Raw genomic sequence first — 14,453 nt, 5'->3', positions numbered from 1 at the left:
AACATTTCGATTTTTATTTTATCTAATAGATGAACCAACTAGCCCTAGCATTGATCATGATATTGCGCATATCCCTGCTTCTGCTGTCATCTCAGCCTCTACCTCTCAAGCACCCTCTCTAGCAACAGTCCCTCCCAGCCTTACAACTTCAGCTCCTTTAATTCGACGTCAGCTCTCCCATGACCAGGGTATGTTTCAATGCGTGCTTATGTAAACCATCTCTCATTTTCCATTTTCTATTTAGAATACAATGACACACTGCGATCTTTTCACCAGTAAAAGAATCTACAAACTACTTGCAAATGTCTAAATATTGGTTTTAATTCCAGAATCTGTTGGACCTTCCAGCCTGGATGCCCAGCCCAACTCAAAGACAGAAAGATCAAAATCATATGATGAGGGCCTAGATGATTACAGAGAAGATGGAAAATTGTAAGTCACACGTTTTATTTTAAATACTTATTTGTGGGTATTATTATTTTAAATACTTATTTATGAGTGTTTAGCATGACTTTGGTATATAAATATTGGATTTAATGATGTCTTTTATATTTTCTAACTTTATGACATTGAAAATGCAAATAAAACAAAAGTTGTTACTATATACAAATTTAATTTTTATTTTAATATTTAAAAATCAGTAATCACCTGCCAGTCTAGATCTATAGCCACCCATGTCTACTTCTATATATATTTTTAATTTCTTTTTTATACTTCCAGAGTTATGCTTTACATAAAACCACATGTACAATTTATATGCTTAATGTATGTGTGTATTCTAATTACTTTTATAAAATGCTGTATACATTGTTCTTGGAGAAAATTCAGTGCATATATTCTTGACTCGTTTTTTTCTCTGATTGTTTAATTTTTCCATTGAAGAGTTGTATCATAATATATTCAAGCAGTATTCTATATTCTATTAATAGACATTTAGATTGATTTAACCTTCTGCTCCCACAAACAATACTTAAATGACTGTTTGTACGTAGTTCATTTAGCATGTGAGTATGGTTGGAAAAGGATTATCACATGAAGGGGTATGTGCATACTTTACTTTAATATCCACTGTCAGTTGCTTTCCATAAAGATTATACCAAATCACATTCCCACCAACAGTGTACAGAAGTCTCTGCTGTTTCCTTCACCAATGCAGCATGCAGCATGTTATTCAACTTTTGATTATTTTGTAACCCTAGTAGTATCATATTGAAATTATAATTTGAAATTTTTTATTATTAATTAAATATCATTTCAAATATATTTAAGATATTTATATTTCTTTTTCTATAAACTGCTTTTTCATGTTTTCTACTCATTTTTCTGATTTCTGGGAGCTCCTTACATAAAAGTAACTAGTGGATGAGGGCATGTGTTGGGGGTTGGTACAGGTGGGGAGGGGTCAGTTCGACAATAAAGAAATTAAATCTACATATATAAAAGCCTAAGCGACTGTTTGACTGTTCGACCAATAGCTATGAAGCGCACTGACCACCAGGGGACAGATACTCAACACACATGGAACAGATTGATGAGTCTCAGAGGGAGAGGGGAAGAGGAAGGGAAGGAAGAGATTAACCAAAGATCTTATATGCATACTAGAAGCCTAGTTCATGGATTCGTGCACTGTTGGAATCCCTTGGCCTTGCTTGTGGGGATCAAGCCAAAACCAGTCCAGTGCACAGATTCTTGCACTGGTGGGGTCCCTCAGCCTGAACTGCAGGGATAGGGTCGAAACTGGCAGTCTGACACTCCCCGAGGGATCTAGGATTGCAAGAGAGCGCAGGTCAGGCCGAGGGTCCCCACTGGTGCATGAATTCTTGCACCGGGCCTCTAGTAAATAAATAAAAGAAACTGTCTCTTTTTTGAGATAAATGTTGCAAGTCTTTTTTCAGTTCAATATTTTCCAATTTTAACTGTGAAAAAAGTTAAACTTTTTTTGGCAGTCAAATTTAGGAATTTTTTAAATGGCTTTTGGATTTTGTGTTATACTTTCTCTCCAACAGAATTATAACAAAACTAGAGGCCCTGTGCACAAAATTTGTGCAAGGGGGTGGGGGGTCCCGGACTGCATCCTCTCGCAGTCTGGGAGTCCTCAGGGGATGTCCGACTGATGGCTTAGGCCTGCTCCCTAGGGCCATCTGCCGGACATCCTTAGCACTGCTGCGGAGGCAAGATAGGCTACCACCACCACTGCTGCGCTAGCCAGCCATGAGCCCTGCTTCTGGCTGAGTGGCGCCACCCTTGTGGGAGCACACTGACCATCAGAGGACAACTCCTGCATTGAGCATCTGCCCCTTGATGGTCAGTGTGTGTCATAGCAACTGGTCATTCCACCGATAAGTTGATTTGTATATTAGCCTTTTATTATATAGGATAATGTTTTATTATGGGCAAGGCCTCTAATTCAATTTTTTTTTTTTTTAGGTATTTAAGGGAGTGGCAGGATTTTTATTTGAGCTTGAAACTAAAATTGCCCTTAGCTCAAAAATCTTGGTGAGGCTCATTCTGAACCTCCACACTGTTCTATTATGTGTATAAGAATTGGGAATCATCCTATCTCTTTAGTGAAAAAACCTTTTGTTATATCACAATGACTAACTTTATCCTCATGAGTTGTGTTTTGGCCTCAAGCCTGTATCCAGTATTCATGCAGCAACTTCAGCTCTTCTGTTCAATATTTACCTGGCATATATTTTATTTTATTTTCTCTAAATCTTTCTAGATTTTTATGTATTAGATAGGAATAGCCCATAGACACAGACAGTAGTCTGGTGAAGGCCTGGAAGGGGCGTGTGCAGGGTGGAGGAGATCAATGGAAAAATAAAAAAAACACAACTAAAACAAAGGAACATCATTAATACTTGCAACAATAAAGATTCATTTTAAATAAAGGAAAATATCTTAGTTGAAAAGAGTTTTATGTGAAATAATATAAGTAATTGCTCTACACTGTACTTCATATTCTCAACTCCTCTCAAAGAGATATTAAATGACCCTATGTTTACTTAATATTGATTGACCCTATGTTCACTGACTGCAGGACTGACTTATGCCACGCCGACCCAGCACTGACTGCCACGAGGCTGCGATCACACCCTGCTTTTCTCTCCGGCCCCTGTTCGGGCTTGATCGCAGTCCCTCGGCAGTCAGTGCTGGGTCGCCAGGACTGACTTCCACTATGGCGACCCAGCTCTGACTGCAGGACTGACTTCCGGGTGTTTGGTCAAGCCGTCAGTCATTTTGGACATTAAGGTCCTGGCTCTTTACATATATATATAGATTCTTCAGTGTTTACTTCTCAAATTTGTTTTTTCTTCTTTTTTGTTTATTTACAACTTGGATGCATCTGGAATTTATTTTATTCTAATTAAGGAGATGAAGAGTCAACTTTATATTATTCAGTGTCTCTCAGCTGCCTGCAAAGCATATATTGAATGTTATACTTGAGTATTGTATTTTTTCCATTGATATTTCATTTTTGTTATATACTAAATTTTTATATGTATTTAGTATTTTTAAAAGACTCTGTTCAGTTGACTCATCTGTTTATATACCAGATTCTGTTAATTATAGTGGTTTTATAATGTTTTATTACATGTGGCTATTCTCCCTCATTACTTTGTCATTTCCAAATTCTCCTATTTTTATTTTACTATTTGGACTTGAAAATTAATTTTCTAGTTCTTAAATTCTCTTTTTTTAAAATATTTTCTTTTTTATTGAATTTATGGAGTGACATTGGTTAATAAGATTATGTAGGAATCAAATGTAGATTTCTATGATACATTATCTTGCATTGTGTGCCCACCAGCAATTTGAGGAAAGTGTGTATGAGGTGTGGCCAGTGCCGAGGTGCAGGCTAGCAGGAATTTCTCTAACGATGTAGTGTTTGATTTGTGAGCTCTTTTAACATTTACTGCTTCTTCACTGGAAGATATCAGTAATTGTCACATTTCAGAGTCTGCTTCACTCTACGAGATGGCAGGGCTGCGTTTGTTTCTTCCTTAGTTCTTACCTCCTCTGATATTCATGAGGCTCCTGTCACCAGCAAAAGCACGCTACTGCCCATTGTTTCAAACAAGGGAAGGCTTATTTGATCTCTCAGAGAACAGTGCACTGCAGTGACGTCTTCTCTTCTTGTATTAATTTTTACTTCATTGCATTTAACCATCTCTCTTCATATATTGTAGTTTAGAGTTATAGCTGTCTCCTGATACTGTTGGAGATTGAGTTTGTACATTTGTTTATGGTTATCTTGTTGTTTGAGGTGGTATATGAGAGGAGAGGATAATGTCCTCTTTAGTCACACCTTAAAATGCTAAGTTCCTTAAATGAATTTGGAATTTAAAAAATAACAAAAAACAACTGTGTTCCCTAAAGTTACATAATTTTTACTGACTCATCTCAGCCTTTTTAGCGGCCCCAGTTGTTCTTATTGAAATCATCCAGAATGTGCTTGGAAGGGCAGAGCAGAGTGGCGGGCCAGGCCAGCCTGACAGCACTCTTCCTGCTGCATGCCGGTTCTGAGTGGCCACAGCTGGATGAGTATAGACATGCTGCTCTCTCGGTGTCTGACAGTTGGCGACACCTAATCAATTATTAACATTGTGGGAATCCTCAATAGAGCGTTGCAACTCTGGCTGACTAATAATAGAAAACCCAGTGTTTAGCCTGAATAGCTTTCTTTGGTCTAAAAAAAGAAAATCTCATACTTTATGCCAAAATAGTTTTCATGTATCAGATTAACTAAGAAAGCTGCTATCCAAAGTTTAATTATAGCCCAGCTGATGTGGCTCAGCAGTTGAGTGTCCAACCTAGGAACCAAGAGGTAGCTGGTTTTATTCCCAATAAGGGCATGTGCCTACTTTCAGGCTCAATCCCCAGTAAGAAGTTGGCAGGAGGCAGCTGATCAATGATATTCCTCTTTTATTGATGTTCCTATTTCTCTATCTCTCTCCCTTCCTCTCTCTTTAGAAATCAGTTAAAAACATTTTTTAGAAAATGGTGTCTGGTTATAGTTTAAAAAAATTAATTATGAAGCTAGCTGTTTTTCTGACTTGATTGAATAGTGAACATTTAATATAATAATGATGAAATGTCTGCTCACTAATAAAAGATTAGTTGCAATATTCAGACTATTCTTAACATAAGAATATTTAAGGTATTTTGTGCACCATTGAAAATATTTATGTACTTCTTTTCCAACAGGTCTTTTAAGCACATATCCACCCTGAAGGGAAACAAGGTTAGTATTGAATATTTTATTTTATTTTATTTTATTTTTTAATATATTTTATTGATATTTTACAGAGAGAAAGGGAGAGAGATAGAGAGCTAGAAACTTCAATGAGAGAGAAACATTGACCAGCTGCCTCTTGCACACCCCCCACTGGGGATGTGCCCGCAACCAAGGTACATGCCCCTGACCGGAATCGAACCTGGGACCTTTCAGTCCGCAGACTGACGCTCTACCGCTGAGCCAAACCGGTTTCGGCAGTATTGAATATTTTAAAAATATCATCAAATGATAAGTTTTATTTACCATAGTTTACTTTAGCCCTTCACAGAGAATGATTTCTTTTATCTATTAGATACATATCCTAAATGTCATAATCTTTTATTCTGTAAGTTTTGCATGCATTTGGAAAATATTATACATAAAGTATGCTTTTCTAATTTCTAAACGTATTATATAGAGTGTAGCAAAAGTAGATTTACAGTTGTGAGTAGATGAAACAGTTTATTCTTATATTAAAGGCCCACTGCATGAATTCGTGCATGGGTGGGGTCTGGCTGATGGAAGGAGGAAACGGCAGGAGGTTGGCTGGCTGGCCCACCCCGATAGGGGCCCAATCAGGGCCACGCTGGCTGGGTGGAGGGGCTGTGGGTGGTGCGCCGGCTGGCCTTGCCCCCAAATGGGATGGGGGGGTGATCGGGGGTCAGCTGCTGGGGGGATGAGGGGAGCCATGGGAGGTTGGCCAGCTGGCTCTGCTCCTGATTGGAGGGGAGGAGCTGATTTGGGGTGGAGCTAGCTTGGAGGAGGGGCTTTGGGCTGATCAGAGTGGTGGGGGCCCATCAGGGGCAGGGCCATCTGGGGGAAGGGCTGCAGGAGGTTGGCTGGCTGGCCCTGCCCCCTATTGGGGTGGGCGTGCAATCAGAGGTGAGGCCAGCTGGGAGGAGGGGCTGTGGGCTGATTCGGATTGGGGGGGCCCATCGGGGCAGGGCCTGTTGTGGGGGGAGGGAAGTGACAACGTGGGTAGGCCAAATGCCCTGCCCTCAATTAAGGTGAGAGAGGCCAATCAGGGGTAGGGACAGCTGTGGGGAAGGGCCACAGGAAGTTGGCCAGCCGGCCCCAGCCCCTGATCGGGCAGGTTTGCTGGCTGCAGTGGGCATCGTAGTGACCAATTGTTCTGGTCCTTCCAGAGTTCCAATCACTGGCTTTATATACACTGAGTGGCAGATTATTATGATCTCTGAACACATAATAATCCGGCCACTCAGTGTGTGTGTGTGTGTGTGTGTGTGTGTGTGTGTGTGTGTTAGAGGCCCAGAGCATGAATTTGTGCATTGGTGGGGTCTGGCCAGCCTGGCCAGGGGGAGGGAACATGGGTGGTTGGGCAGCCTGCCTGCTGGTCGAACTCCTGGTTGAGGGGACAATTTGCATATTAGCCTTTTATTATGTAGGATATACACTGAGTGGCCAGGTTATTATGCTTTCAGAGATCATAATAATCTGTCCACTCAGTGTATATATAAACTAGAGGCCGGGTGCATGAAATGTGTACACGGAGGGGGCAGTTCCCTCAGCTCAGCCTGCACCTCTCCAATTGGGGACTCCTTGGGAGATGTCCGACTGCCTGTTTAGGCCCGATCCCTGTGGTATCGCCCCTAAACCGGCAGTCGACATCCCTCTCGCAATCTGGGACCATTGGCTCCTAACTGCTCACCTGCCTGCCTATCTGATTGCCTCTAACTTCCTTCCCCTGCCAGCCTGGTTGCCCCCAACAGCCCTCTCCTGTTGGCCTGATCTCACCCCTCACTGCCCTCCCCTGCAGGCCTGATCTCACACCCAACTGCCCTCCTCTGCTGGCCAATTTGGTTCTGATTGGTCGGTTTCTATGCCAGTTAGCATCAGTAGCTCTATCTCCTACGCAGCCATTGGTTCCCCACAGCACCCAGGTTTGGTTCTGATTGGTCAGTTTCTATGCCAGTCAGTGTCAGAAGTTCCACATTCTAGGTAGCCATTGCCTCCCCACAGCACCAAAATTTGGTTCTGATTCGTCGATGTCTATGCCAATCAGCATCAAAAGCTCCACTTCCTAGGCAGCCATTGGTTCTTCACAGCACCCACATTTGGTTCTGATTGGTCAGTTTCTATGCCAGTCAGCTTCTCTGGGCCTATCAATGGGGCCTGGTCAGAAAGGCAGGGTTGATCAGCAACCCTGGTGGAGGCCTGGAGAGAAATGGAGGCACAGCTGCTGCCCAGACTGGGAGAGAAAGAGAGAGGCAGGTGCTGATCAAAAGCTGCCTCAGAGGCAGTAGATCAATCCCTGCTTTCCTCAGAAGGCCTTTCTCTGTCTCTGATTCGTGGCCCCCTATTTGCAGTTAACTGCAAGACTAACTTCTAGTTGGTCAAGCCTCAGCCGTTACTGGTTGTTATGACCCAGGGTTTTTATATATTAGGGTTAGGAATAAGCTGATTGATGTTTCTCACATTGGTTTCTCCCTCCCTCCCTCCCTCCCTCTCTTTGTCTCTCTTTAAAATCAATAAAAACATATTACCTGGTGAGGATTAAAAACAACCACTAAAGGTTATTAAGATTTTTAACTTATTTGACCTTCCAGTAATATTCAACACAATTTTCCACTCCTTTCTGAGTCTCTTTCTTCTGCTGGTTTCTATGCCTAACATTTCAATTGTTGGCATGTCTAAAAGTGTTCTGACCCTCTTTCCTCTCTGTGTAGCCTGATTTCCTGATGATCTTACACAGAAGTCTCAAAAGTACATTGCTAGTCTGGACCTCTTTCCTGAACTGCAGCTCACGTAGACTACTGCCTACATGATATCTTCATTTAATGTTTAATAAGCAGTACAAGGTTTACATTCCAAACAGGCCTTGATCACCCCCAGACATATTTACCCCCAAGTTTTCCCCATCTCACTAAATCTACTTCCAGTTGTTCAAGCCAAAAATCTAGTGGCCTTGTTTCTTTGTTCTCACCATCTCCCATATCAAGACCTGTCCCCGCTACCTCCTGACTCTTTATATTCCTTTCTGTCTTCACTTCTGCTGCTTTAGTCGAGGATGCCATTGCCCCTCACCTGGATTCCTCCAGTAGCTCCTTTGTTCTGGTTGTCTTTTAGAATCCATGCTCCATGTAGCACGCAGGAGACTTGCATTGATGAGATAATTGAACCCCCTGATTCAGTCTTTAATGGCCTCTTTCACACTTCCTACCCAGGCCTAAAGACCCTAAACCAGCTACAATTTTCCATTTCTCTTACTCACGTGAATAGTGAACATTTAAAATGATATTGATACATACATTCATTAGCTGTCCATTCTTCCTGAAGTCTTCTTTCCCTGGCCTTTCCTGGTTGGCATTTTTAGATTTGTTTTTCTCCCAGATTTAAACTTAAATGTTCTCTTCCGAGAGGACTTGCCTGAGCACCACCATATTTAGCTGCTGCCGTCATTCGTAATTGCACCCTGCTGTTTTCATTCTCCAAATGGCACTTATTACCATGTGATCTTTTTCAATTTATTTTTTATTCTTCTTTTTCTTTTTGTACTAACATGACCTCTTGAGAGCGGGAAAATTATATCATTTTTATTATTCTTTGATGATTAAAAATTCCTTCAGATGTCTAAAAAAAGATGGTGGTAGTGTACATTTTTTTAACAAGACCAGAAATTTTTCTAATGTAATTGATAAAGTTAGGATTTTTCAAAAATAGCCCTTCACTTGGAACATTATATAAAAGATATTTTCACTAAAGCAGTTTTATCACACAAATATTTATAAAAGAAAAAGCTGACATTTTACTGTGGTTTCTCTTTTGGCCTTTTCTATAGATGACAGACAGCCAAAAGTCATCAGAAGACTCTGGATCCAGAAAAGACTCTTCCTCAGAGGTTTTCAGTGATGCTGCGAAGGAGGGGTGGCTCCATTATAGGCCACTTGTCACCGATAAGGGCAAGGTAGTGCATTTTTGGAGCTACTGTGAGCACATTTTATACTTTATTTTACCCTGAAAAATAAAGTATAAAATTTGTATACATAAAAATGACAAAATATTCAGAATAAAGAATGGAAAACATATTTTATAAATATATTTTTCTATATGAAGGAAATTTTTTTTTTAAGTTCTCATCATCTATTTTCCTACTTTTCATTCTGTGTATCAACTATGTATGGAATATATTGTCATATTTTGGTAATGTAAAAGAGAAAGCAAAGTATGTAAGAAACTGATTTTATTATTGAAGTTTATTAGTTATTATCACAGAATAGTCCTTTAGGGAATGGCACTTCTTCATCTTAATTTTTAAATTTTCATTTAACTTCTCCCAGTTTATTATTTTAAATGCCTTTGTAATTCCCTTCTTTCACTTTATTCTATAAATATTGAGTTATATAAATGACTATCACTTTATCAACATATACTTCATTTAAATAGATTTTAATACAATAAAAATTTTGCCATAAATTTTCCTATAATATTTGGGCAGTTTAGTTATAAAACATTTTAATATTGTTATAAGAGTTTAAAATTTTAAGAAAACTCACTTTAAATGTAGCTATTGTTACTTGAATTAACAAAATTGATCAACCATATAAAGTTGATCAGTTTTGTTAATTCATTTGTTATATTTACTGTTTGGGTTCTCCTTATGCACTGTTTGTCATTTTCATGACTGATGATTTGTCTTAAGCCTAACTCTCACTCAGAAGATTTTTCTGGCTGATTTATTTTTTATTTTCTATTCCTTTAGCATGTTTAACATATTTTGCTATACCTGTTTTTATCTTAGTTACTTTATTTTTCTAACAAAGTAAGAGTTGAGATTTCACTATCCTTGATTTTGTTGTGAATACATTGCCTCACTTGGTTTACACTTTATAATTTTTATCTTTCATTTCCTAACAAGTATATATTGATATAAATCGGGCACCTTCTACATTTGCTATACATCTGTACTTGTTAGCAGTGTTGTTTAATGTGTGAGAAAAGCCAAATATTAAGTATGCCTGAACTGTTTCATGTTTCTAGCGAGTTGGTGGGAGTATTCGGCCATGGAAGCAGATGTATGTTGTACTTCGGGGCCATTCACTTTACCTGTACAAAGATAAAAGAGAACAGATGATTCCATCTGAAGAAGAACAGCCCATCAGTGTGAATGCTTGTTTAATAGACATCTCGTACAGTGAGACCAAGAGGAAGAATGTGTTCCGGCTTACCACATCAGACTGTGAATGCCTCTTTCAGGCAGAAGACAGAGACGATATGTTAGCTTGGATCAAGACCATCCAGGAGAGCAGCAACCTAAATGAAGAGGTCTGTGTGCAAACCAGAGATGGTAAAATTGGGCACATTTGTTCACATCTTTCTTATTTCCTTTCTTCTTCCAGAAGACTAAAAGAATCTACTACATTATTTTAAACAAATAGATAATACTAGAGACCCAGTACATGAAAATTCAGGCACTGGAGCAGGTGTCCCTCAGCCAGGCCTGCCCCTCCTCACAGTCCAGAGCCCTCAGGGGCAGGAGGTGACCCTGTGATCAGGGGAAGGCGACGCCCCATCACACCTCTGCTGCTGCCACTGCTGGCAGCACAAGCCTTGGTCAGCCCTGGTTACTTGAGCCTCGAGCAGCCCTGGGCAGCTGGGCAGCCACCATCTGAGGCTTGCCTGTGCCTCAGACTGGCCCTGAGGGTAGAGGGGACTGGGGGCCGTCGTCTTTGAGGATGTGACAGTCAATTAGCATATTCCCTCCTTATTGGTGGTGGATGACGCCATCTTTGCGACTGCATGAGGGTCAATTAGCATATTCCCTATTTATTAGTTAGTATGCTTAAAAATAGTTGATCAAAAGGAAAATTTATTTTATATTATTTTTACTTATTGGAAAACCATCATTACTGAACTAGAAAAATAGATGATTCATATACTCTGCATACATTCTCAGAAGTAATGAACCATGCTTGGTTCCTAGTCCTGGTCATAACCTTTATGACTGACTACTTCCAGATCTGTCTTCTCATCACTAAACAGAATTGTTGAGTGGTTTAAGTTATAGTGACATTGCTTATCAAAACAAATTACTCTGTAAACACAAAGAGATAATGATATGATGATTTTTATTAATGGAATTATATAGTCAACAATATAATATAACCTATTGTAATACAGTAATTGGTTTTTAAGAAAACTAGAGCCCTGGTTGGTGTGGCTTAGTTGGTTGCATCGTTCCGTGCACCAAAAGGTCAATGGTTCAATTCCCCGTCATGGCACATACCCAGATTACAGGCTTAATCCCCAGTAGGGGGCATGCAGGAGGCAACTGATCAGAGGTTCTCTTTCATCAATGTTTCTTTCTCTCTTCCTCTCTCTGACTCTCTCTTTCTCTCTCAAACAACAAAACATATTAAAAAGAGAAAACTCATATTATCAGAAATCATGTTATAAGCCATAATGTTTAAGTACTTAAAGTGTTTCTGGCTCACAATCAAGATATTTTTGCAACATGAATTTTGATATTTTAAGTGTATATAACTATAAATTTTAAAGTAATGATTGTGTCGTTTTATTGAGCTTCATTGACACAGTTTTTCTAACATGTTGTTCTTACTTTGTGCCCATTGTTAGGACAAAATTCTTTTAAAAAGCATGCCATTCTTTTTCCTTTTTCTGAAGTACCCAGGAGCACAGACATTAACTGTAAGGTTATGCAGTTTATCTTCTTTAATTTAGTCATTCCCATTATTTCCAATTCCAAGTAGAAAACGTATGCTATAGGAAAAATGCATGTGCTTTATTTCTCTACTAATTTATTATACAACCTCCCTTGTTTGTGGTTCACAGCTGACACCAGATTGTATCAGTACAACCTTTGTTCCATAACCACCACTACAAAGAGAGCATCAGCCTGAATTTTTGCACAGAAACAGGGAGAATAAGAACTTGGATGTAGATTTCAGCGTATCCTGACAGTTCAGGAAGTTCCTGTTAAAGAAGCACCAGCTGTGTGCAGGGCATTCTACAAGGCAGTAGAGGGTCCTTGCTACAGTCCTTCATATGACTTCCTCTGTGCAACACGGAGGGCTGTCGGAAAAGATTTAATGAGATAGTGTTTGTGAAGAAAACCTGAATGCTGCCTGGCAGATAATAAGTATTTACTTAGTGTCAGCCATTATCATCATCATTATCACCTAATGGTAACACACAGGCATTTTTCCTGTTTTATAGATAAGAAAGTAATAATTCACAGCATATGGCAGGCACTCTTCTAAGCATTTTACATGAATTAACCTCAGCAGACATATGAATTGTCCTTTTATTATCATCCTCACCATTTCACAAACAAGGAAGCCATGTGCCAAAGAGAGGTTAAGTGATTTCCTCAAGGTCACATAGCTGATAAGCATCAGGGCCCGGATTTAAACCAGGCCGTCTTCCCTGGATCTTAACCATAGGATCTCTCTGCTGGCAAGTGTGAAGAGTCCTTTTGAATTCAAGGTGGTTTGACTCCAAAGCCTGTATTTTTTGTAAATTATATTGTTAAATGAGACAGCTAAAACTTTTTTTTTTTTTTTTTGAGGACACATGCCAATGTATAATTGGAATCAATAGAAAAGAATCATCACTTTGTGCTCAGCTCTAAGTTTGCCATTAGCATATTAAAAGTTTTAAAAACACACACCTGTTTTAAGGTTAAAAAAAAAAAACACCTGCTTTGAGATTTCCTCTTCTGTCACTTTGGACACTAATTGACCCTCAATCTCGCTACTCCTGCAAGTTAATTTTTAAAAAAAATATATTTTATTGATTTTTTTACAGAGAGGAAGAGAGAGGGACAGAGAGTTAGAAACATCGATGAGAGAGAATCATTGATCAGCTGCCTCTTGCACACCCCCCACTGGGGATGTGCCCGCAACCAAGGTACATGCCTCCGACCGGAATAGAACCCAGGACCTTTCAGTCCACAAGCTGACGCTCTATCCACTGAGCCAAACCTGTTTCTACCTGCAAGTTAATTATTAAATTCTGGCAGTATTTTTTCATCTTTTATCCAACTGTATTATTTGGAAATGCTGATCTTTCTGGTATTAGTAAGAGAAAAAACTGGCTTTCTGTTTCTCAGTCATTAATTTAAAATGACAGATCACTAAGTTTGAACCAACGTGCTATTCGCTGGTAGTAGTTTGAGTGTTGCTGTGGTACAGAAAATAAACAGGAAGGACTCACAGTGAGGGAGCATTTGGAACGTGGTCACACAGTGGCGGTGGGGCGATGCTGAGCAGGGATTTCACCACACCACCACTGAGAGTCAAGGAGAGTGTCTTTATTGAGTAAGCAGAGTAGGACAATAGAGAAGCTCAAAAAAGGTAGGGATTCCTAATTTTGTTCAGAATTGACTCAAATTTTGCCTCTCTTTATTCTGCAGGACACTGGTGTTACTAACAGGGATCTAATTAGCCGAAGAATAAAAGAATATAACAGTCTGATGAGGTGAGCGTTCCACCATGCACGTAAGTTAATTTGGATATAAAATACGTAATTATTAAGAAAAATCCGTTCTTTCAGCAGCAAAGCAGAACAGTTGCCAAAAACGCCTCGCCAGAGTCTCAGCATCAGGCAGACCTTGCTTGGTGCTAAATCCGAGCCAAAGACGCAAAGTCCACATTCCCCAAAGGAGGAGTCAGAGAGGAGACTGCTCAGTAAAGGTACTGATGTTGGCATTACCAGATGAACTTAATAAAATGATTTAAAATTGGGATTTTAATGGTATTTTCATATTTCTCTGTACCATTTTTGCTGACCTCAGCCCAGTGTGAGCTCGCTCAAGACCACTGTGGGCTGGGCCTAAGCCAGTGGGGCTTTCCCTTAAGGTGCCAGTTCTCAAATACAAACTGAAGGAAGGTATAGCACATACAACTACACAGCAACTATGATTAATGCAGAGGATCAGGCGCTGTCATTTTGAGATAAATTATGTGTCCTTCTTCCAAAACTCTCACTATGAAGTTGTCACATTGGTTCTATTTTCTTGACTGTTTTAAAGAAAATCATGACACAGACTTAAAAAAAGATAAAGAAATGTATTTGATAGTCACTAAATTATATGGAAGGTTAAAAGGAGTGCTATATTAGAGATGATAACAGGATACATATAGTATAGGACTCAGATTTATAAAAATATCAATAAAGGATTTTTTAAGTCATG

General features: G+C 39.5%; 1 protein-coding gene across 11 annotated transcripts in view; it reads left to right on the top strand.

Annotated features, from left to right (window-relative positions):
* ARHGAP21 (Rho GTPase activating protein 21) overlaps nucleotides 1–14,453 on the top strand; it is a 139,131-nt gene that overhangs the window by 109,798 nt on the left and 14,880 nt on the right. For 6 of the 11 annotated variants that reach the window (XM_084867877.1, XM_084867876.1, XM_084867881.1 and 3 more), the window contains 7 exons: nucleotides 30–188; nucleotides 330–432; nucleotides 5,212–5,248; nucleotides 9,081–9,206; nucleotides 10,280–10,564; nucleotides 13,674–13,738; nucleotides 13,814–13,953. In XM_084867877.1, the coding sequence (XP_084724003.1) occupies nucleotides 30–188; nucleotides 330–432; nucleotides 5,212–5,248; nucleotides 9,081–9,206; nucleotides 10,280–10,564; nucleotides 13,674–13,738; nucleotides 13,814–13,953 (915 nt within the window). The remainder of the gene's footprint in view (nucleotides 1–29; nucleotides 189–329; nucleotides 433–5,211; nucleotides 5,249–9,080; nucleotides 9,207–10,279; nucleotides 10,565–13,673; nucleotides 13,739–13,813; nucleotides 13,954–14,453) is intronic. The other 5 variants (XM_084867882.1, XM_084867880.1, XM_084867883.1 and 2 more) reach the window with 3 other exon arrangements.

Source organism: Pipistrellus hanaki, assembly GCF_964339955.1.
Source record: "Pipistrellus hanaki genome assembly, chromosome: 1".
Lineage (NCBI taxonomy): Eukaryota > Metazoa > Chordata > Mammalia > Chiroptera > Vespertilionidae > Pipistrellus > Pipistrellus hanaki.
This window is presented reverse-complemented; position numbering and strand designations above follow the sequence as displayed.